Source organism: Leucopleurus acutus, assembly GCF_964270905.1.
Source record: "Leucopleurus acutus genome assembly, chromosome: 1".
Classification (NCBI taxonomy): Eukaryota; Metazoa; Chordata; class Mammalia; order Artiodactyla; family Delphinidae; genus Leucopleurus; species Leucopleurus acutus.
In genome coordinates, this window is record NC_139142.1 from 183,420,550 (window position 1) to 183,444,750 (window position 24,201).

General features: G+C 36.3%; 1 protein-coding gene across 7 annotated transcripts in view; it reads right to left on the reverse strand.

Moving 5' to 3' along the window:
• USP6NL (USP6 N-terminal like) overlaps positions 1–24,201 on the reverse strand; it is a gene marked incomplete at its 5' end in the record, with an annotated part of 143,945 nt that overhangs the window by 90,183 nt on the left and 29,561 nt on the right. Inside the window, one exon of one of the 7 annotated variants that reach the window (XM_082852431.1) lies at positions 16,059–16,131. The exons of the other annotated variants lie outside the window; for them this stretch is intronic. Coding sequence (XP_082708557.1) covers positions 16,059–16,131 — 73 coding nt within the window. Of the gene's footprint in view, positions 1–16,058; positions 16,132–24,201 lie in introns of those variants that run through there. 7 annotated transcript variants of the gene reach the window in all.

A 24,201-nucleotide genomic window follows, 5' to 3' on the forward strand; every position in this document is an offset into this window, starting at 1 on the left:
AGGGATCATAATTAGAGAATTTTAAAAGAATTCTAGTGCAACTCCATATCCTCAGAAGAACTTCTAACAGACAACTAAAGCTAAAGCATATAACTCATTATCAATTATGGATATCATTAATTATACATCGCATTAACTTTGCTGAATAGTTTATTGTCCTTCTACACTAAACTTCCTGCATGCTAACTGTCTTCATGCTCACTCAGCTCAGTTATTCATTCACAACTTCATTCAACATATTAGAGAGAAACTTGAAACCATCTGCTTGGTCAAAACTAGACAACTTCTTAGTAGTAGGAAAGATTAAGGAACAGTCACCAAAAAAGACATATGGAGCCCAATAGTACAAAGCCAGCAAGTATGATACCCAATATGATACAACAGCAATTAAAATTTGTTACCATTTTAATACCTCTTTATGATATAACCATAGCAACTATGGATGGATGGTAAATCTACACATTTCTCTAAATATATTATACTTAGCAAAGGAAATTAAAGTGCTGTGAATAACACTCCGCTTCAAATAAAACTTATGATTTTAAAAGCAAATTTTAAATTGACTTTCTGCCAATGTTAAATTGAAGTCATGGGGCTGAAAGTCTGACTACAGTGAATTTAAAAGAAAAGTGGAAGAGGAGAAATTGAAGACAGTGAGTACAGGCAACTCCTTGGAGGAGATTTACTGCAAAAGGGAAGAGAGAAATGGAACAGCTGCCGACAAGAGGAGCAGAGTCAAATGAAGTATTGTTTCATCTGATGAGAGAAATAACAGCACATGGTATAACGATGGGAATGATGCATTAGAGGAAGAAAACTGAGGACAAGGGAAAGAACAGAGAGCTGAGTGAGCAATGTTTATGAGCGTATGAGGAGAGAGAGCTTAGTGCACAAGGAGGGGGCTAGCTTTACATGGGAGCAGATAGCTCACGTGTGGCAGGAACAGGCAGAGGTCATGCGTTCAGCTGATGTGATGGAGGAACTGACAGTGAGTCTGTTAGTCCGTGGAAGCAATATGTTTCAAGTTTCTCAGTTAAAAAAGGAGATGGTAATCAGCTGAGAACTGATATGGTAAACAGATGCTGAAGGTTTGAGAAAGGCAGGGGAACTGAGAGAGTCACCGATATGAATGAAGTAGGAATAATATGGTATGACTGCCAGGCAGCATTAAAAGCCCACCTAAAGTTCATGATCAGGAATTTAAAGTACAACTATTCAGAGGTGGTGTATTCTCCAGCCACATCCAGCTGCACGGGTATAAGCAAAGTGGGTGTAAAGCTGGCTAGAGCCTATTGGGAAGAGGTCAGATCAGCCACCAAAAACACTCTGAAGCCCTGGACTCTTCTTCCCCTCTTCCCCTGCCACCCCCTCACCCACCCCCCCGCCCCTGCCTAAATTCCTCTTCTACAGGGATAAGCACTAGAGCCCCTGTACAGAGGAACACCACCATCTCAGGGTCTCCTTTACCAACAGGGTTCCCTTGGGTCTCTCTCCTTGTCTTCACTCCCTCTGTCATCAAGTTCTCCCATGAGTGATCACATCCTTTCCCAAAATGATGAATCCTCTGTCTATGTCGCTCTCCCCGGTACCACCTAGATGCTAAACTCCCATCCTGATGCTTTCTGGATGTCTACACTGGATACCTACAGGATAAATCCCAATGTATCTAAAACAACCCTTGACAGTCTGGTCCTCATCTGTGATTGTGGAATTCCAAACACATCTCCTTAAACCACTGCCCATCCACCGACTCCATAATCAAGGCACACTGTATTTCTTCCCCAAACACACCCAGCTCTTTAACAACTCCACACCTCTAAGATTATCACATCTAATTCACCTCATTAACTTTATATAAACTATAGCCACTTAATCCTAAACAAGTTGAAAGTTACAGCATATTGAAGTTATATATAAATACCTAAAGAACTCAAAAAGATCTACGCCCCCCAGCTACAAATACAGAGCAAATACAGTGAATTTCTTCTGGAATTCTTTTTTAACAATATCTAAATTCAAACAATGTCTAAATTCAAATTCTTTTTTTAACAATGTCTAAATTCAAACAATATTTTGCTTAATATTGGTACATGTTTTGTAACTGTCTAGATGATATATTCAGGTCAACTACTAACATTATTTTTTTTAACCTACTTCTGAAAAAAATCATGAAAAAGCAATACAAAAAACATGAAGTCAAGCTTCATTACATACTTATAATCATGACAGTACAATTTTCAAAATATCTGAAATAACAGGCTGCCAAATCCCCTAAGCTAAAGGTCCAAGTATGACAGTGTAACAAAGGATAAAGTCCCCCGAAGAAATAGATTTGTGTGTGTGTGTACCTACAGGTACTGTATAGGCAGTATATATAGTACAATATACAAACTAGTTTTTCAGGGAGTTTCTAAAGATTATAAATAAATCTGTAAATGCTTTAGGATTTTTTTTTAATTAATTAATTTTGGGGGGCCATGTTGGGTCTTCATTGCTGCACATGGGCTTTCTCTACTTGCGGCAAGCAGGGGCTACTCTTGGTTGCAGTGCGCGGGCTTCTCATTGCGGTGGCTTCTCTTGTTGCAAAGCGCAGGTTCTAGGCACACGGGCTTCAGTAGTTGCAGCACGTGGGCTCAGTAGTTGTAGCTCGCGGGCTCCAGAGTGTAGGCTCAGTAGTTGTGGCGCATGGGCTTAGTTGCTCCACGGCATGTGGGATCTTCCCGGACCAGGGCTCGAACCCATGTCCCCTGCATTAGCAGGCGGATTCTTAACCATTGCGCCATCAGGGAAGCTCCAGGATGTTTAAATTAAAGGCAACATTTACTGACCCAAATAATAACTTCTTATCTTAAAAACACATGATCATGGAAATTACAATTTCAAAAATATCATAAAAATAAGGATATGGCTGATTTAGTCCTTTTCTGAGTACAATAAAACAGCAACTTTAAGATCATTTTCCACACCACTCAGGAATCCAACATCCAAAGTGAACATATAGTGTATTCCAAGCACCACAGTCAGATTTTCTACAGCTTAGAGAGTTAGGATCACGCTGGAGAAATACAAAGTCTCATTTTGACCTCAAGTATTAGAGTTTAATGTTTACGGAGCTACAAACATGCATATCACCTAAGTAACGTTATACTACAATAATACACGGAAATACCATGCATTAAGCCCAAATCTACTTTGCAATCTTAATCAAACATCTTATAATCACAGATTATTGCAAACTGATTATGAAGAGAGATGACTGCTTCCAACTGGGTGGGGAGGGGAGCCCCTTCTCACTCCCGATCATGAACACCAGCTCCACCACTGACCAGCAATTCGAGCTTAACCTCTCTCAGCCTCATTTCCAGGAAGGGAAGACTGAGACACCACCATGCCTGTAAGGTTGTTTGAACGATTTAACATTGAGTCTATTGATATAAAGCAAGTAGTATTTGAACATGGCAAAAAGATTGAATGACAGACCTATAAAATATTAATAGAGACCTTTCCTGAGTAAGGAAATTATAGAGGATTTTTAAAAAAAAATTTCCCCTTGTGTGTTCTTCAAGTTTTCCGCACTAAGGATAATAATTCTATAAAAATAAAAGGAAAAACTAAAATGTTTTGTTATAAAAAAGTATAATACATTATACAAATCTCAAATTTCACATTATCCTCCATAATAAGTCATTATTTGAATACTGTGGGCCAGATACATTACACAAATTTTCTCCAGTTAATCTATGAATGTGTCAACTAGGCATTTATATAAAATATGTACTAATATTAAGCAAAATAAGCCTTTAAATGTAAGAAAACTGAGGATCAGGAAGGTCACTTAGCTAAGTACATGACAGAGCCAGGATTCGAACCCCAGCCTGATGTGTATGCACTGCACACTATGTTACATGGGGTTAATTATTAACTTGTCAACAAAGACAAAAATCATCTTACCATTAAGGAACAGAAAGAAAATGCAGATGCTCAGGGGCTTTTTTCCTATATAACCCTGTCCTAAAACACCCTATCTCCTTTCCTTACTGCTGTAATAAGTTTCTCTAGAAGAGCGACACTGAGGGGTTATCTGCTTTTTAAACATCCCTAGGTTTGGCAAACTTCATGTATCAAGCCATCTCAAACAACTAAAACACAGCTGAAAACAAAGGTAAACAAAGAAGAAAAAAAGAGCTCTAAACAGTAAAAAAAAGAAAAAGATGTTCAAATAGCAGTAAGCTAAAGTTCATGTACTTTACCCACAAAGTCTCTCAAAACCTTCATTCGAACTAATTTATCTTGTTTTTATTCAGAACTATTTTTAGACACAATTAAACCAGGTTGCTGGTTGCTTCATTCCCAAGTCAAAGAAGATTACAGCAGAAATTAGAAATAGGAAGAACTGTTAGAGGCAGATACATTGATAATACACAAAAAGTACGGCCTGCCTAAGAAGTCAAAGTTTAAACATTTATAAGGAAGCGTTAAAACTCATTTAATCTAATCTATTTTGAGTATATTTAAGCAGCCCTGACTACCTCATTAGGCCTTGAGTGACTAAGAAAAAATATTTAGTATACTATATGCATAAAATGGCAAAACAAGATGTTATGCAGTTTCATCCAGAATGGTTAAAATATAAAAGTATGTGCTTCAAGCATCCAAAAAAAATCACATTATACAATACTTCATTTCCTAATTGAACAGTTATTACAGGCTTGTAAACTATTCAAGCAATACAGATGTATATAAAGAAAAGTGAAATCTCCTCCTACATTCTCCCTTCCCAAACCCACTTCCCATTGTTAACTGTTTTCAGTGTTTTTCAATAAAGTCTTTCTCTTCTGCATAGGTCAAAACAGATATAATCATACCACACACATACACACATGCACAAGAACACATACAAAAACACATACATATGTACTGGAGGGCGGGCAGTAGAACCATATTATGCATAATGTTCTGCAGTTTTATATTTCATGGCTGTTTTCCAGGTCTACTTACATAAATCAAGCTTATTATTTTTACTGGCTGCCTGTACTGTACTCCACTGTATGGATATACCATGATGTATGAGCCTTTCTCCCACTGACAGATAATTTCTAGTGGTTTGATATTATGTAAACAACGCTACAGCGAAGATCTTTCTGCACATATGCAGGGACAGCATTTCTACAGAATAGAGTCATAGATTTGTACTGATGGGCCAGATAAAACACAACCTTTAATTTTGATAAAGAATATCACATTGCCCATCAAAAAAAGTATACCAATTTGTTCTCTTACAAACAATGTGTTAGTACCTTTTACATAACACAGGGCATTATTCATATTTTTTAATTTCAGGGTCTTAGGCACACATGACACTTCATATCTGCACTCTCCAACAAACTTTGCTAGTTGCCTATGCAATATTTCCACATCTTCCTTACTAAGAGAACCCCATATCTTTTCAGCAAGAATGTTTCAAGCAAAAAACTACTTGCTTCCCAGGCCCCTTTGCAGCTGCTGGTAGCATGTGACATAATTCTAGCTGACGGTTTAAGGAAAAGTTTTTGCTTCCCTTCTGCAGGTGACACTCATTCTGGATTTCCCCCTTTCCTTTTTCTTCTGGCCTGGCTGTTGCACCCAAATATGGAGAAGCAGCAGTTATCTTGCCAATATGAGGACAAAGATTGTGTGTGACTGAGGAGAAAAATGAAAAGATCTGGGTTGCTCAAGGCATTTCTTGCCCACTGTACCTGCCATACTAGCCACCCTGGACTGTTCCAGCCATTCTGCCTGCTTTTAAATTACTTGCATCTAAACATAATTCTAACAATAGTTGTCTGATTATCAGTGACATTCAAAATCCTTTCATATGTTAATAGCCATTTGTACTTCTTCTTCCATAACTTGTCTGTTATATCTACTAAATGTCCATTTGGTTGTCTCTTGATCTGTAGACACAGAATTTTATAGAACACAACCATATGGGAACTAATTTCTCAGTGTCTCAGTTTTATTAGGCATTAGTAAGTAAGTTTTGGAGAAATAAAAGTATTGGTCTTTTGGTAGTTTCCTGAAAAACTAGACATCTAGTTATCATTCAATCCACCAATCATATTCTGGATATTTACTTCAGAGAAATGAAAACTTATGTCCACACAAAAAAAACTGTATATGAATGCCCATAGCAGCTTTACTTGTGTTGGTCAAAATCTTGAAAAAATCCAAATATCCTTCAATGGGTAAATGGTTAAACAAACTCTGGTACATCCATACTATGGGATACTACTCAGCAATAAAAAGAAACAAATGATTGATATGAAACAGTTTGCATGGATACTAGGAGGGGGTGGGGAGCCAATCCCCAAAAGTAACATAATATATTATTACATTTATATAATATTCTCAAAATGACCAAATTATAGAGACAAGAAACAAATTAGTGGTTGCAAGGGGTTAGAGAAGGGCAGGGAAGGTGAAGGGAGTAGGACTGACTATAAAGGGGTAGCTTTGTAAGTGACAGAACAATTCTGTATCTTAATGGTGATGGTGGTTACAAGGATCCTATATATGTGATAAAGCTGCATAAACTATACACCACACACACACACACACAAGTGCATATAAAACTGGTGAAATCGGAATAAAGTCTGTGGGTTGCATCAATGTCAGTATTTTGGTTTTGATATTCGACTATCATTCTGTAACGTTTTACCATTGGAGGAAACTGGGTGAAAGGTACACGGGACCTCTCAGTACTATGTTTTGCAACTTCCTGGGAATCTGTAGTTATTTCAATTTTAGTATACGTGCTGCTGAAGCAAGCACTGTAATTGTTTCAAAACTTTAAAAGTATTTGGTCCTATTTTTGAAAACCCCATAATCAATAAACCCTTTCTCACTTTTCAATGTTCTCCCAGCAGAGTCTGGGTAACCTTTTTCCTTCCTTTCAATTCCACTCCAAGCCCCTCATTTTCAGTCAAGGTTTCACATGACAGTCAGAATGCACGAGAAAGTCACTGCTTCTCCCACCCAATTCTGTACACAGACAACTCCTAGATGCTGAGAATTCAGCCCATGGGACTCCAGGACTATCCAGTACAACCATTCCGAAAGTCTGTCCTTGATACTTTTTATTGCTCACTTTACAGAAAGATAAGGGCTTTCTCACAATTATTTAAAATGTAAAGGAATATTTAAATGTTCTAAAGTAGTAATTTATTAGATTAGCCTAAGTCACATTTTCAAAGTACAGCTTCTATATTGTATCAGATGTTTTCTGGGTAACGGCAGTGATGAAAACAGCAGATGTTCAGGTAATAGTCATTAAAAGCTCTCCATAACTAAGCAACATAATGACCTTTATTAATCACTGCATCTGGTGTCTGCCAAATGGGAGAGAAACAATACTTAAGTAGCCAATTTTTAAAAGGTAACAAGTTATCTGAATGAAGATATTGCAGCACTTCTAAATTACATTTAAATTATATCAAGACAGTGGTAAAAACAGTTAATTCCAAGTAGCATTCTAAGCATAATAAGTCACTGTAAACCTAACTGTTCTCTAGAGAATGTTTATAATATTTACTGGGGGCTTCCCTGGTGGCGCAGTGGTTGGGAATCCGCATGCCAACACAGGGGACATGGGTTCAAGCCCTGGTACGGGAAGATCTCACAAGCCACGGAGCAACTAAGCCCATGTGCCACAACTGCTGAAGCCCGCGCTCTGCAACAAGAGAAGCCACCGCAGTGAGAAGCCCGCGCACTGCAACGAAGAGTGGTCCCCGCTCGCTGCAACTAAAGAAAGCCTGCGCGCAGCAATGAGGACCCAACGCAGCCAAAAATAAATAAATACATACATTTATTTTTTAAAAAATCTACTGGGCAGTCTGTTTCAGTAATAAAATAATATAAAGCGAGAATTGAGTCCTCTCAATAATTAGGTAACTGATTAAGTATACCAATTACCTATTACCCATAGGTGTATTCATCACTTTGATGGTAAGCTACAGAGAAACAAATACCAGACAAGCTCACAAACCACTGCATTCTTCAGAATTCACTTTTCTCCAAAATTATAAATGAACTGTGGTCCTTGTCCTCAAGAAGCTCACAGTGTAATGAAGCCACAGCACTTTGAAAAGTAACCAGAAGTACCATGTTATAAGGTAACAAGTAGTGATATATGCAGAGGGAGACTCTAAATCATTCCCAAGTAGAACCTGGGGCCTCTGTCCTACAGTTCCTAACTATCCCCCAGGCCACCTCCAAAAAACCCAAGACCACAACACAGGATAATAAATCAAAGTCTCAAAGATGTCTGAGTTATCTCCAGTTATAATGCAAGACCATTTATGTATGAATTTTATTCACATTACTGGCTTTATAATATCCACTCTTTTCTCCATCAACATAATACAAGGCAACTTGCACAACATAAATGCAATATATGCAATACAGTACATGCAATCCAAAATGCAGCTATCCATAGATAATTATGGATTTGCCACTGATGTTATATATTAAGCAACTTGTAGTAACAAATAGGAATTCTGTATGACCTTAGACCACAAGCACACACCATTCTATGGTAAGAGGTTTAGAGTTTTTACACTTTTTTCCTCATATGGAGAAAATAACCTGTTTAAAGTGAAAAACTACCTAATTGTACCTAAATGTCATTATTATAGAAACATAAAAACTAAGTTTTGCTTTTTATAATACATGGTACTTTTTTTCCTTTTGAGTGACTTTTTTTCCCATTGTTACATTCATGTGATAAGCATTTGCGTATAATCAGGAAAAACACAGAAAGAAGCAACAAACAGCAGACCAAAGAATATGGGAGACAACCCAAAGAAATGAGTAAACCAAGATAAAATCAGCATCCTTTTAGAAAACGTCATCCAGAAAATCACCAAATTCGTCACCAAATGGTGCTTTACACGGCACCACCATGTTGCAGGGTAGTGACTACCATGGTGAGAACCACTGTCCAGACCCCTCCCCACTGAGACAAGTACAGCCCAGTAGCAGAGTCTTAAGAGATGGAGCACATTTCTGATGCTGACATCACAGATGGTGGAATGGGTTTTGAAGTCCCTTCACTTCAGAGATGACTTGAATAACTGTGTTTTGATATTAAAAGAAATACTGATTGCATTTCAAAAACAGAAGATTCTTTTACTCAACCTGAACATATCCTGAGCATTTACTAAATGCACGGATAATACTGCTACACGTTCTGGGAGAGCTTATATACCATTTGAAGAGATGAAACCACCACCATTAAATATTTTTAACAACAAAGGCAGTGATTAGCTGAAAAATGGAACAAAGGGCTAGAATTGGATGGCAGTGAAAATGAGTTGGGAAGGGCAGGGTGGAATTCCCAAAATGCCTGACAAAGGAAACCATGCTTCACCCTGAAAGCAGTGAGCACTCCCAATGAATTTTTAAGCCAGAGTGCATGACAGAGACATTACTGTAAATTGCGGCTAAATATAAAAACTCAAATACAAAAACTTATCCAAGCAGGTTGGTATATATAAATTTTTTCTCAAAAGGGCAATAAAACATACATAAAAGACAAAAAGATAATCACTACACATTAATAAGTTATGAAGCGTAACAAATCTGAACACGATGAACATTTGTTTATTTGACAAACACATACTACGTGCCTGCTGCTGTTCTAAGCACTTTACAAATGTTGACTCACTTAATCCACATTAACAACCACAGGAGAACTTCTGTCCAAGTCTACATATGAGGAGACTGAGGCACAGGAAAATGAACTAACTTGCCCAAGGTCACATGGCTATTGAGGAAATGAACCCAGCAGCCTGGCTCTACAATCTCTCCAGCGCTGTCTAACAGGACTTTCTGTGATGTGGCTGTCGAGCACTCAGGATGCGGCTAGCGTGACTGAGGTACCGAATGTCTTATTTTACTTAATTTTAATTATTTAAGTTTAAACAACCACATATTAGTGGCTAGTGTAGCACATTGGACGGAGTTCAGGCTCTGCGCTTCATTACAGCAGAGCACTGCATTACTGACAAGCAAGAGAGGAATGCTAGTCAGGGAGTCCACTGCATTCAATTTTTAAAGTTTAAACAATTCAAAGAAAACCTTTCCAATAATTTAGTTTCAAGCAACAAGTGATTGCAAAATTCACTCTTTACTTTTTAAATTCTTCGCCAAAGTTAAGACAAAGATACACTGGGTCTATGAGCTAAATAAAATGGACCCATTTTTCTTTAAAATAATATTTAAAACAAGGTTATTAAGTATTAAGATCTGTACATACAAGTATATTTCCCTAAAACAAAGTTTTGATAAAACTTTTCTCAATTAACTTTGCCCACAAGACACGTACAACTTTGACGTCCAATATTACAGAGCTAAATGTAAAGAATAAATTCACTGCTTAAAGTTTTCCAAGTACAAATGAACCAACACTACAATAAATATTAATAAACATCAGTATATTGAATCTGACCATTGTCCACAGAACCCTGTACACTGTCTCAGACATAAACACCTACAAACAAGCTATCAGCCATCTAAGTGATCAGGACTGCAGCATCAACAATAATAACAATAATAAAGATAACAAAACCAACAAAAATATTAACAGCAGCTTACATTTAGCCCTTACTAGGTGCCAGCCTGTGCAGGGTCCTTCCTATGCCTTATCTCAATCCTCACAACACTCCTGTGAAGTACATACTATTATTATCCCTACTTTTCAGATAAAGAATCTGTTGCACAGGGAGGTTAAGTAACTTGCCAAAGGTCACACAGCTAATAAGTAAGTGAGTAGCAAATCCAGGGCTGAGACCCAATCAGCCTGACTGGGTATCCATGTTCTCAATCAGGCTCCCCGTGCTGCAGCTACTCACAGAGCAGTAAATTGTGGGAAATCTCTAAAAGCTCTTCATAATTAAGCCAATTACACAACCCAATTTACTCTGTGTATGTGTTTGTTCAGAAAGAGTAGATATAGGCAGGCAGGCATTATGAATTTGATGTTTTAATCTAAGAGGCTACCACGGAAAAACAAAAATGGCTTTAAGAAAACCAGTAGAGTATGAATGTCAGGGCTATATGAGGTCTTAGGGAACAAGTCATCATATAATAGATGGAAAACCCTGTGACACAAAGACACTCACTGACCTGCCCAAAGTTGCATGGTGGTATGACCAGATCACAGGTTTTCTGGCTCCCAAATCATCAATGTCCTACCCACCATATTATTGTAATGGCCACATGTCTGTTTTAACTTGGGATATAGACTACTCCTCATTAAGACTGCCCAACCCCAGCACCGAACAAAGTACACTGTAATGGTGTTTGAGGTGCCTTTAAAAGACACTTTTTTTTAACCACATTGGATACCACACTACTGAGGATTGCTTTGACCGTGAGTAATAAACCAAGAAGTCTAGCAGTAAGTCAAACAACTAAATAAAGTACACTAGATGCTACAACTTCAGCTTCTCAAGCTTAAACAGTCAACATGAAGCAAAATACGGGTATAGTTTAAACATAAGCTGAACGCCATTTTCTATCAAACCATTACAAAATATCTTAAAGGGGAATCACACATTTCTCTGTCCATTGTTAGGTTATTAGCTATAATATTTCACTTATCTAACGATCAGTTTATGACAATCTCAACTATCTAAAACACAGCTAAAAAACAGAATGGAAACAAAAATGTTCAGTAAGCCAAAACATTATTTCAATTAACATTTACTGGCTAATTTAATAAATATAATCATAAGGTACAGTAGAATTTTAAACGTGTAGTAATAGAGGCAAAAGCAAAATACTAAGAGAATAAAAAGAAAGGAATGGTTAATTCTGACCTAAAAGGGCAAGAGGAGAAAAGGATCAGGGAATGCTTTTTGGTGGGGGTGGCATTTGAGCCTTGGAGGCTGATCTGTAAGGACTATAGTCACTGGAGAAGGAAGGGAAGGACTTGCCGTCCTGATGGAGCAGCACATCTGGGAAACAGCAAGCATTCTGGTGTCGCTGGCACAGAGGGTGCATGGGGAGACCTAGTTAGTTATCATCACAGCTAGAAATATAGGTGAAGTCCCAATTCCAGGTTTTATGGCAAATTATTTCACAAAATGATCTCAGACAGCAATGGAAGGATGGAATAGAGAGTTAAAGGACCACATACCACTGACCAGTCTTCTCATCTTCTCCCACTATCACCTTAAGAATATTTCCAAACTTCTTCACATGTTTGGCACCTGAGCTCTCCTCCACTATTTATTTTGCTTGAGATGCTTATACACTCTCTTCTTTTCCCCCTAGCTTTTATGTATCCTTTGATACTTAGCTCAAATGAGGGCATCTGTCACTTCACCAAAGAGTTTAATCCCTTCACTCTCCTAATTACCAAATCAGGGCCAGTTCCCCCTTTGGGTTCCCACGACACCTCGTCTACTACAACACCTCTCATACTATTGTAATCATTGACTTTTGTCTCTTACCACCCCCATATGAGTTCCTTGAGGATACATCTCTGTACCCTTTCATCTAAGATGCAGTAAGTGTTCAATGCATGTTTATCAAATAAAATAAATGAGGAGGCTATTTTAATAATCTAGAGGAGAGGTGCTAAGGCATGAAAGTGGGAATGAAAAGGTTAGGACAGATGCCAAAGCTCATATGTTTTACTAACAGGACAGACTTTCAGGGCTTCATTCTAAATCTACTCTTATTTTTAAAATAATTTTGATAAACATGGTCATCAGGTTTTGTAACCTACAAAAAAATTGTTTCAATAAAGAACCTGAATCATTAAGAAACGATTAATTTATATTTAGCATACTTCTATTTAGCCAGATAGAAAAACATGTCATATTTTCAAAACATTTTTGTCCAAATAAACACGAGGCCTTTAAAGGAGAAAACCAGGCTTCTTACTAATACAAAGTTACGATGATTACATTTGTGCCTTATGTACATCTGAATAGACGGTAGGGTTTTACCTCTGGTCTACTCAGTGAGGTGGTTCCTTCCCAATCTAGTCAAACTTGGCCCTGGAGATGCAGGCTAACCAGGTCATTCAAGACGAAAACTGTTACAGTTTATTTTTCCATTTAGCACAGAATCACTTATCCCATTCCTTTCCCTAGTCCACAAGACTAAGTTGCTTTAACTCTGCACATGATGACCTCATGGCAAAACAAACAACTCACTATACTGCCCTGACTATACAAACACCTCTTAGACTAGACTGTATTAACAAATGTATATTCTTCCATTCATTCCTTTACTCAGTAAATAGCTGGGATCTACTATATCCCAGGTATGGGCAGAGATCATATTTTATTTTGTATCCCCAGTGATTAGCAAAGTGTCTTCCAAATAGTGGACACCTGATAAAGGTGAACAAATGAGAATGATGAATGAACAAATGAATGAATACATATACATGCATATTTGACCCTCCATCCCATAACTTTTCCAAAGACCAGTTATCCTTTGCCTAGTCTTCCAAGGCTGTACTACAAAATATCTCTTCCTATCCACTTCAACTACTCACAAACAGCAATCACTTCCAGCAGTTACCACAACATCAGCAGAATAGAGTGTGGATCCACAAAAATTATCCTTCAAATAATGTTACTAGTTCTCTCCCTTTCTTATAGTGCTAACTGTTGCAAGATTCTAAGTTCTTTAAAGAGCATTAGCATGAACTCTTAGCACTGTATTTCACTAAGTTCTGGAAGGCTGGGATACTTGATTAATGTTTCTACTAAGTGACAAAGCAATGATTTGGCAAATATTTTGAAAATTTTGGAGAAAATATTCATGAGTATTCCATAATTTCTCTCTTTCCCCAAAATAATTCTTAGTCATACCCTTGCATCTTATTTAAAATATATTAAGTTTGTTTACTATCTCATACCAAGGAAAATTGATGAAAACTTCTCAAACCATTTATCATAATTATTTCATCCTCAATTTTGATACTTCCCCTCACAAATCAATTTTTCCATACTATTTATTAATACTAATGTGAATACAATACTTTGAAATGTTGCCCTCTCTGCAGCCATCCAAATTCATACTATATTTTAAATAATTGAGTTAAAAACTCTCTTCCTATGGGCCATTGTTTTATACTTGTCTGTAGGACTTTACCTTTCTCAAGCAGTTTATCGATGTTAAAAATTGGTAAAATATAACATTATTTTGCAAGAAGACAAAACTAACAGTAAATATGTTTTTGCTAAATGATTAAAAACACCATGAGAATGGGTTTGAAAAAAACAAGCTTCTAAGAAAAATGTCTATGTATAAGCTGCCTCTGTTTTCCCTGGTCATGGAAAATTCTGTCTGAAATATAGGGGAAAAAACCTAAGAGCAAAAACCATTCCACTACGTTAGTTAGTATCTTTTAGTACTATTTTTCCTATATTCATAAGGCATTTCCTGTCAATATGATTACATTATTTACTTGTGTGTGTGTGTGTAAGCATTATGAAAGGCAAGAAGAATATTATTATTCTTTCCCCAGGTATATTCCAAGTAACTATGATTATGACTGAAAACATACAAACTAGAAGAAACATTCCAATAAAAAAAAAATTCTGACTGTCTGTAAAGGTCAAACTGTATGAATCTGACATTTTCAAACAGATTGGGATTAAATTAACTGATTTATATTCTCTTGAAATAGTAAAAGCGAAAAGCTTTTTTAAAAATGCCTAATTGTTAGAATCCTGCTATTCAGAGATAGAAACAATCTTTTGCTTCAGAAGAAAGTGAAGGAGAAAACAGGAGGTAAATAATTGTAAAATATCCTAAATAAGACTAACACATTTTCAAAGGTAAATGACAATAGTTTCTTTGCTTTGTGAGATGCATTTTTGTCCATTTAAATACCATGTTCTTCCATAAAATCAGAACAGACAAGAAGATTTCTAAGGTTTCTTTCAGCTGTAATATTCCATATACATGTTACAATATTATTTAATACCATTACCCTAAATCATTTTACATAGGACTTGAGGAATCACATAAGCTTCACCTTAAACACAGATCATATCAAGTTTTTTAAAAAATCCAAAGTACTCTATATTTTATATCATCTGAGGTAATCATATTACGCTATCATATTACGCTAATCATATAAAGACAGAATGCTATATCTTTCATATGAAAAAGCTGGTATATAAATTTATCAACTGACTGATTTTAAACCCTAGATTAAATTAGTGAAATTGCCAGTATTATAAACTTAGCTGATGGCCTACATTTCTTAAATTAATTCCTGTTATTTTGGAGATTTACTATTTCAAATGCTTAAAAAGAAAATATACAAGTATTTCTTCAAAGATGTATCTGCATTAGTTCGTTTTAAGATCTGTAAGTCAGGCATGCAATTAAAAAGATTTTGAAAATGTATTCCAGCATATCCCAAACTGTCACAGGCTATAAATATAGGACTATTTTAAATATAAACAGTGCTGATTAAGCATATATCATGGACAGAAAAAAGCAATTATTCACTGAAAAAGGCAATAAAATCTACCCTTCTTTGACTAAATTCATATTTATTACTATTATTTATCACTTATTCACATAAATAAGAACCATCTAATTCTTTTGCTCTGCTATAGGCAGAATCCTAGCTTGTTCTCTTCTGATTTCTGCCATGAAAATTTATATTTTAAAGTTAAAAGAGAAGAGGATTATACAGATTATTCTTCTACCTCCAAAATAAATAATGCGAGAGGATCCTTACAGCATGAAAAGTACTGCCGCAGCAGATATTTCATAACCTCTCCTCACTCTTCATACCTTGTAATAAAATGAAATGCTTCTAATTTGTGGTTTAAAAACAGTAATAATGAGGCATGTTCACAATTATGTCATTACCTGATCCTCCTCTGATACCGTAATATATCAGAAGAGCAAAAGCACACAGGATAACTCTAAACTCTATAACTCAAACCAGCTATAGCTGCTCTTTAGGTCGATATTCGTAAAAATCTCTAAGTGCCTTAAAGTGCTCTGATTGTTCATCCTGATGCTGTTCCTACCTTCCTTCACTCTGGCTGCTTTTTGCCTGGATGGTGTCACCAGCTCCTTTACAATCTGCAAGACGTGAATCATTGCTAGTTAACAAGCCAAAGGCTCCAGCTGCTTCCTCCAGGAATCCAACAGGTTTCATCACCGCGAGCTCACTGCATCTCTGCTTTCAGGAAGCTCAGGCACAAGCACGGTTCAACTCCAGAGAAGTACATGCTCTGCTTAGCTCTCCCTGAAGGCTCTGAAGCAGTTAATAAGAAACAACAAAAGGATGGGCTGCATCTTCTTGAAATGATGGATTCAAAGTGATTTTTGCACATGTGAAAACCACCGTCCTCAAAGTCCAAAATGTATGACTTTGCAGAGCATTAACAAGTTATAAACAAAGCAAAACAAAACATGAGTAATCGTCTGTTAAAGCACTAAGCACAGCGAAAACATTTTCTGACAGAAGTCACGACAGGAAAAATAAAGTGCTACGCTATAAATTCTCATATAGTGGGTTGCAGATGCTGTGTGCAAGTTTTTAAAAACACACTCGGAAGCAGTCAACCAAAATACCCTGCACTGTCAAAGCCCTGATACTCTTTTCCAATTTCTCAAAAATCTCATATTTGAAATACAGAAAATAAAATGTGGATAAAAATACAACTTTATCTTGCTAACTCCAAGCTCCCAGATCTGCACAGAAGAAATGGTCCCTCAAAAAATATCCTAAGGATTCCCTGCCCTCCTCTTCACACATGCCCCTGAGGTTCTAGCCCCTGAAGAGAGGTCTCGGTCCTGCCGCACACTGGAAATCCCCAGAAGGGCTGTAAATGCATTGGTCTCACCATCAGAGGCGTGGGCCAGAGACTTTCAAATCAAGTATAACCATATGATTTTTAACAGCCAAGCTGCAACCATGCTCAATTAATATTTAATACTTTTGTCATGTGTTCTAGTTAGCACATAGCAGCCCTTTTCAAAGTAAACCTACAGAGTTAATTAAAAGAGAAAAATGAGCTTCAGGTTCACATTGTCAAATGTTACATTTACTAAAGTGATTCTTCACCAGCAAACTGTTCCTCTTACTGTACTGCTGACTTTCCTAGTTTTCTTTCCTTCCCATTTACTGATATTCTTAATGTATCATAAAATAATAGATCCCAGAGCAAATCAAAGGCAGTTCCTTTGCCTCCACACAGTTAAAGCCTTGCTTGTTATTTTCCCATTTTTCAGTTGGACAACTGAGGTACATGGTGAATCAACTATGGTTGGAAGTAAAACACAGGATCCAAAACCCAAAGGCTTCTGCCTTCTATGACACCAAGTCTCTTCTGTAAAAATGTACAGTTTTGAAATTCAGGGTAAAGTTGTCAGCTCTTCAAAGAAGAGGTGCTGTAACATGTGCATATATATCTGCCCATAATGTATTCTCCATACGGGTGTTAATTGAAGACATAAGTGCTACAAATCCATGATGGTGAGAAAATATTTGCAAATGAAGACAAAACACAGCAATTATCCTAACTACCTATTATCTTTAAAGAGTTTGTACTTGCAAACCAAATCAAGAGTTCAGATGGGTCAAAGACCAAGTTTTAAACCTCAAATCAAAACTGTTTTTCAATGAATCCCTTTGAAGACCTGAAATAGACAAATCAACATTTAAGTCAAACCCTTCAAATCAAGTTCCCCTAATTCTTTCTAGCCCTTGCCCCATTTCCTAGGGCAGTTCTGAACATGAAACAGGTATTAAGTATCTACTGGCTTTATTTTCCAGTCCTTTGCATGTCCAGCTCCTGAGAAATTACTTCCACTTTTCTGGGAAAGAAATGATGTTTGTGAAAAGTACTTTCTGGTAGCTTTGCTTTCTCTCATAATTTTTCTCTTTCCATGCAAGGAAGGGGATATACAGGACACCATCCTCTCAGTCAACTCTATCTTCCATATCTGATCAGTGAAGAGAGGAATATCTGTATTCGTGTTTCCAAAAATTTCAAGTATCATAACTCCCTATTCTCACTGATATCAGTATTGGTTTTGAAAATGAAAATCATATAATGATCAGTTTGAACACACTGGTTCACCACTTTTAGCCCTTAACTTCTGCTAACCTACCAATAGTTTTTTCTTGTTTCTCTCATTCGCTTCTCATGTTTTTATCACATATTACATCAGTAAAAATATGAGCATATATTCTAATATATGGAACTGAGCTGTACTCTAAAATGTCAAGATCACGAAATACAAAGACAGACTGAGGAACAGTTACAGACTAGAGGAGAGTAAAGAGTCGGGATAACTAAATGGAACACACAATTCCAGATTAGATACTGGACCAGAAAGGGATAAAGGAAAAAATATGACATTTTGAGACAACTGGCAAAATTTGAATACAATCTATAGATCATCAATATTAATTTCCTGACTATGACCATTCCATGGCAGTTATGTAACAGAATATCCTGGATGTTAGGAAATACACCCTGAAGTACTTAAGGGTAAATATCAATACATTAATTTACTCTCTGATGGGGCAAAAATAATATTTATTAGAATGAGAAAGCAAATGTGGTAAAATGTTAACATTTGGGAAATCCAGGTAAGAGAAGATGAGAACTGTTTATGTTACTCTTGCAACATTTTCCTAAGTCTGAAACTATTTCAAAATAAGTTAAATTCTGACTACATATCCCAATATATGCATTATTTTATTGTTTAAAAAAGATATGTATGTGTTCATATTTATATATGTTTAAATCATACAAAACAGTAATTTAAAATGATGAGGAGATAAGTAATATAAGAATTACACATTTGTATATAGGCTGTGTTTCAGTTAACTCTATGTATGTATGTACACATTTACCTAGCTTGCACGTGCATTTTCATACTTGCTTCCTTCACCCCAGAGATCATTCTGAACCCTCCTGTAAGGCAAGTTTGGGCTTACTCTGGCATGGTTAGGCTTAAAAGAATTAACTTTGCCACTAAAACTGATCTGCTGGAGGAGATGCCTGAAGCAGCGGTCCTCCACTCCTACCCCTTTACACAATCTCCCTTCTCCCATTTTACGAGAAAAAGGCCAACCCTCACCCATCTTACTATGGTGCAGAGCTCCAAAGGGTAAAAACATGGCAGGTGGGGGACACAGAAAATTCAGCAGCTCCTTTGATCAAGGCACAAGAAGTAACATCAGCTCATGCAACTGATTAAGATACATGAGTTTCTAATAAGGTATTTGTTTATAGTGAATATCAAATTTTATCACGTTTGTTGTTTTTGACCAACTGCATTAGGATGAAACTCTGGGAGGAAAGTGGAATTAATGTATACTTTCAGAAAAAAAGGAAAGTATGTAAAATCTCTAGCTACTAAGGAATAGCCTGTTCGTTTTTATAGATGGATGACACTGGGTATCAAACCACTGAGATATTTCAACCCTACTGTATACACTTACAAGAGGGATGTAACAGTTTTCATCTACTTAATATTTTTCCTCATTGGGCCTCTGGCACAAAGAATTGGTTTAATCATAGTCCTTAGCTCTTATCATTGGTCCATGCATGGCCCAGTTTTAATTATCCACTTAATTATTTAATCATTTTCAATAATTTAATAAATGCCACAAAGCAACCACCCAGACAAAAACTAGGACGTTAACAATAATCTACATTTAACCTATGGTGCCCCCAAACACCAACTCAGCTCCCTGCTTTCACCCCAAAGTAAGAATCATCCTGAATCCAGTAGTTATCATTCCATTGATTTCCTTTATGTCTATCTATATTTTATTAAACACACACACACACACAATCCTTGTGTTGCTGTTTGGTTGTTCTGAACTTTATAAAAAGGGCATCATATTTTATGTGATGTTTGGGGAATTATATTTTTTCTTAAAAGTAATTCTATTACATTCTAGACCAGTGGTTCTCAATCTTCAATACACACTGAAATTACCTGGGAAATATTTTAAAGTATGATGCCTGGGTCCATCCACAGAGATTTTGACTTCCCTGTCCTGTGGTGCAGCCTGAACACCATAAATTTTAAAAGCTCCCCCAAATGATCCTAACATTCAGCCAAGGTTAAGAACCACTATTCCAGAAGAATGACACAGGAAAAGCTAACTATATGTGGATAAGTAAACATGAAAAGTACAAAATGTTAATGAATGCCCTATTGCCATTTATTTATACATACATGAGGGGAAAGAGAGAGATGGGTGTATGAAGGAAACTATCAAAATGTTACCAATGATTTTTCCTCTGAATGGTGGCATTGTAAATATTTACTGTCTCCTTTTGCTATACTTTTCTAAGAGAACACATTATACTATCAGTACTTTTTTTTTAAAGGGAATTACATTTTGGTTCTTTTAAAAGTCTATATCACATCACCAAAAAAGTTATATATAGAAAACAAGTATACGAACAGAGGCTCAATATCCTATGTCATTAGGGAATTTCAAACTAAGACAATCAGATACCACTGCACATCTCTCTGAATGGCTAAAATCCAATACACTGACAACATCAAATGCTGGCAAGGATGTGCAGCAACAGGAACTCTCATCTACTGCTAACGGGAATGCAAAATGGTGCAGCCACTTTGGAACACAATTTGCTGGTTTCTTACAAAACTAAATATACTAATATAATATACTAATATGATCTACCAATTGTGCTCCCTGGTATTTACCCAAATGAGCTGAAAACTTATGTCCACACAAAAACCTTTATAATTGCCAAAACTTGGAAGCAACCAAGACATTCTTCAGTAGGTGAATTCTGGATAAACTGTGCTACATCCAGGCAATGGAATACTATTCAGCAATAAAAGGAAATGAGCTATCAAACACAAAAATACATGGAGGAATCTTAAATGCATATTGCTAAGTGAAAGAAGTCAATCTGAAATAAGCTGCATAGTATATGATTCCAACCACATGACATTCTGGAAAAGGCAAAACTATGGAGACAATAAAATGATCAGTAGTTGTCAGGAATTTGGGAAGAAGGAGAGAAGAATGAATATGTGGATTTTTTAGGGCAGTGAAAACTACTCTGTATGGTATCGTAATGACAGATACATGTCATTATACATTTGGCAAAACTCATATAACATATGACTCAATGAGTGAACCCTAATGTAAACTATGGACTTTAGTTAACAATAATGCTTCAATATTGGCTCATCAATTGCAGTAAATGTACCACACTGGTGTAAGATGTTAATAACAGGGCTATGAGGGAACTCTTGGTACTTTTCGCTCAATTTTTCTGTAAACCTAAAACTGTTCTGAAAATAATAGTCTTTATAAAAAATTACGAAGGAAATCTATATTTAATACATATTTAATCTACATCCCACTCTTCAGACTTTAATACAAAGATAAATCCAAAGAGTACAGAGTTTAACAAGAGAGAGCGTGCTTAAAACAAAAATCCTAATTGCCAACATACATGAGAGATTCATGTGGCCTGGAGGACAAGGAATATTATTATAGTTGCCCTTGCAATGGGCTGCCTGCAAACAGTTGTGAGCTACTTCTTTTTTTAACAGAAAAATTCTTACCTCAATCTTGTTTCCTACATTTGTATTTTTGTTATACATAGCCACCCCCAAAACCACTAACTTTTGGCTAAGCCCCAAAACCGCTGATTTACTTTTCCTTCCCATCACTTCCAAATCCAGCATTCCCAGAGCAGACACAAGGGAGAAAACCCGTGAGAGAACAAGAAAGACATGACAAAGAGAGAAATACAGCACTCTCTACTCCTGTTTGGATATTTCAATTTGTGCCATTTTCCTTTCTCCAGAGGAGAATACAAGGCAAAAATCAACTTGTTTCAGATGAAAAGGGATCAAGAACAGGAACTGTATGACAAATGACATAAAGATAAAACAGCTCAGCAGAGGAAAGAAATCTTTTCCCACCATTCCTCACTCACCGAAAAAAAAAAAAAAAAAAGAAAGAAAAGAAACAGGAAGAGAGAAAGAACAAGATTGAATTTGATCTCATTTGTATTCTTTCCCTCATTCATTTAATAAAACCATGAACAAGTTCACTGGAGCATCTTTCTTGGCCCTAAGTGAAAACAAGTACAAGAGAATCCATATATTCTAAAGCAGAATTATATTACTATCCATAAAAATAGTGTTATAGATACTTCAAACCAACTCCTTAGAATCTTAAAGAACTGCAAATTAATTTAACAAGGTTTCTGCTTGCTTCTTTTTTTCAATTTACATCTTTAATAGTTTTTCTCTTTACAAAAAGAATGCATGTTCACTGTAGAAAAAAATATCCAAAAATAAGCCAAAAGAAAATAAAAATCTCTCTTAGGCCCATTATACAGAGATAAGCACTCCCAACAACCTTTCAGACTTTTCATGTACTTTTTGCTTGCTGATTTTACAAAAATGAGATAACAGTACGCATACTCTTTTAGAATTGATATGTGTTTTCACACTTCTGAATATTTCATCATCTCTTTCATAAAATAAACACAGACCAGGATATTTGCACTGTGCTCTGTCCACAAAATTTTTGGATCAAATGAATAACAACCCAGCATCTTTTCATTCTTGCCAATGATTTAGATTTTTTCTACCCAATTTTCAGAAAACTTCTTTGGTTTTCCTGGAAATATATTTCAGAATTAAACTACTGTCATTCTTTTTTCAGAACATGTAGATAAGTGAGAAGAAAAAATGTGAGAGGCCACACTTCTTGTGACAAAAATAATCTGTAAATATTCCAGATGTCAGTCGGCCTGCAGACAGAAAAACACTATTGAATATTAAGCTATGAACCACTTCCAACTGGTTTCCTCTTGGTTTAATAAACCAGTTAATACACTTCACTTCTTTGTCATTCTACTTTAACTGTAAGGCTGAAATATAGTCACTTTGTTCTAGAATTCTGAAAATCAATCTCTACAAACTCATCAATAGAAAATACAACATATACTGTTTATAAAAAATAAAAGTTTTACATTTTTTCTATACCTAAAAATCTATACTGTTTTCTGTCCAAATAGTGTTCCTAATAATTCACACTGGGTATTTAAAAATTAACATTATCAAAAGCTCATCAACTATCTTCACAGATTTTCATAGAAAAAAAGTAAAACAAAATAAAGAAGATATGAAGGTAAATGTCCTGAAATTGTAGGATGTGGAAAGAGCCACAGAATATGTTTATGGATGTTGATATTATCCTTCTTTTACATAATCTCCAAGTATATTAGATACAGTAACTGTTTATGAACAAAGTATCTGTATTAATGTAATTAAGTTAGCAATTCTTTCCAAACCAGTTTTGTTTTTTGTTTGTTTTTTTTTTTTTTGCGGTACGCGGGCCTCTCACTGCTGCGGCCTCTCCCGTTGCGGAGCACAGGCTCTGGACGCGCAGGCTCAGCGGCCATGGCTCATGGGCCTAGCCTCTCCGCAGCATGTGGGATCTTCCCGGACCAGGGCACGAACCTGTGTCCCCTGCATCGGCAGGCAGACTCTCAACCACTGCGTCACCAGGGAAGCCCTAAAACCAGTTTTTAAAAATATTTTACCAAAGGGCAATTCATTTTACTTATAAAAAGCAACCAAGAAACTGCTCAACTGTGTAGCTCAGTGGAAACTGTCATAAATGTGTACAAAATATGCTTTACAAGCAAGGGAAATACAAACATGTTATCCCAATACATCTTCACAAATTCTTAATGTACTGATTGTACACCGAAGTGCATGTTAAAGGCAATAAAATCTTGTTCATCCATACAAAATATATTACGCATCTAATATGTATGTACAATACCTAGCAGGTACCTAGTAGATACAATGCCAGTTGCTGATTATTACAGGTGTGTGATCAACCTCCTTTCATTCTTCCAAGAGAAACTGGCATTAAACACATAATTACACAATTCATTACTGAATTACAACTGAGATGACTACCGCGAGTAAGCACTGGATGACTGGAGCATGTGCCGTTAAGTGGAAAAACGGTGTGAATTAAAGGCCATACATAGTACATTATAACTGAACATATTCCAATTTCTGAATTACCACATTTTTAATTTTTAAAGTAAGCTTTCCTTTGTGCAGAAATGACCTCTCTTTTGACTTTCCCAAGCTACATGCAGATGAATGCACAGATATGGA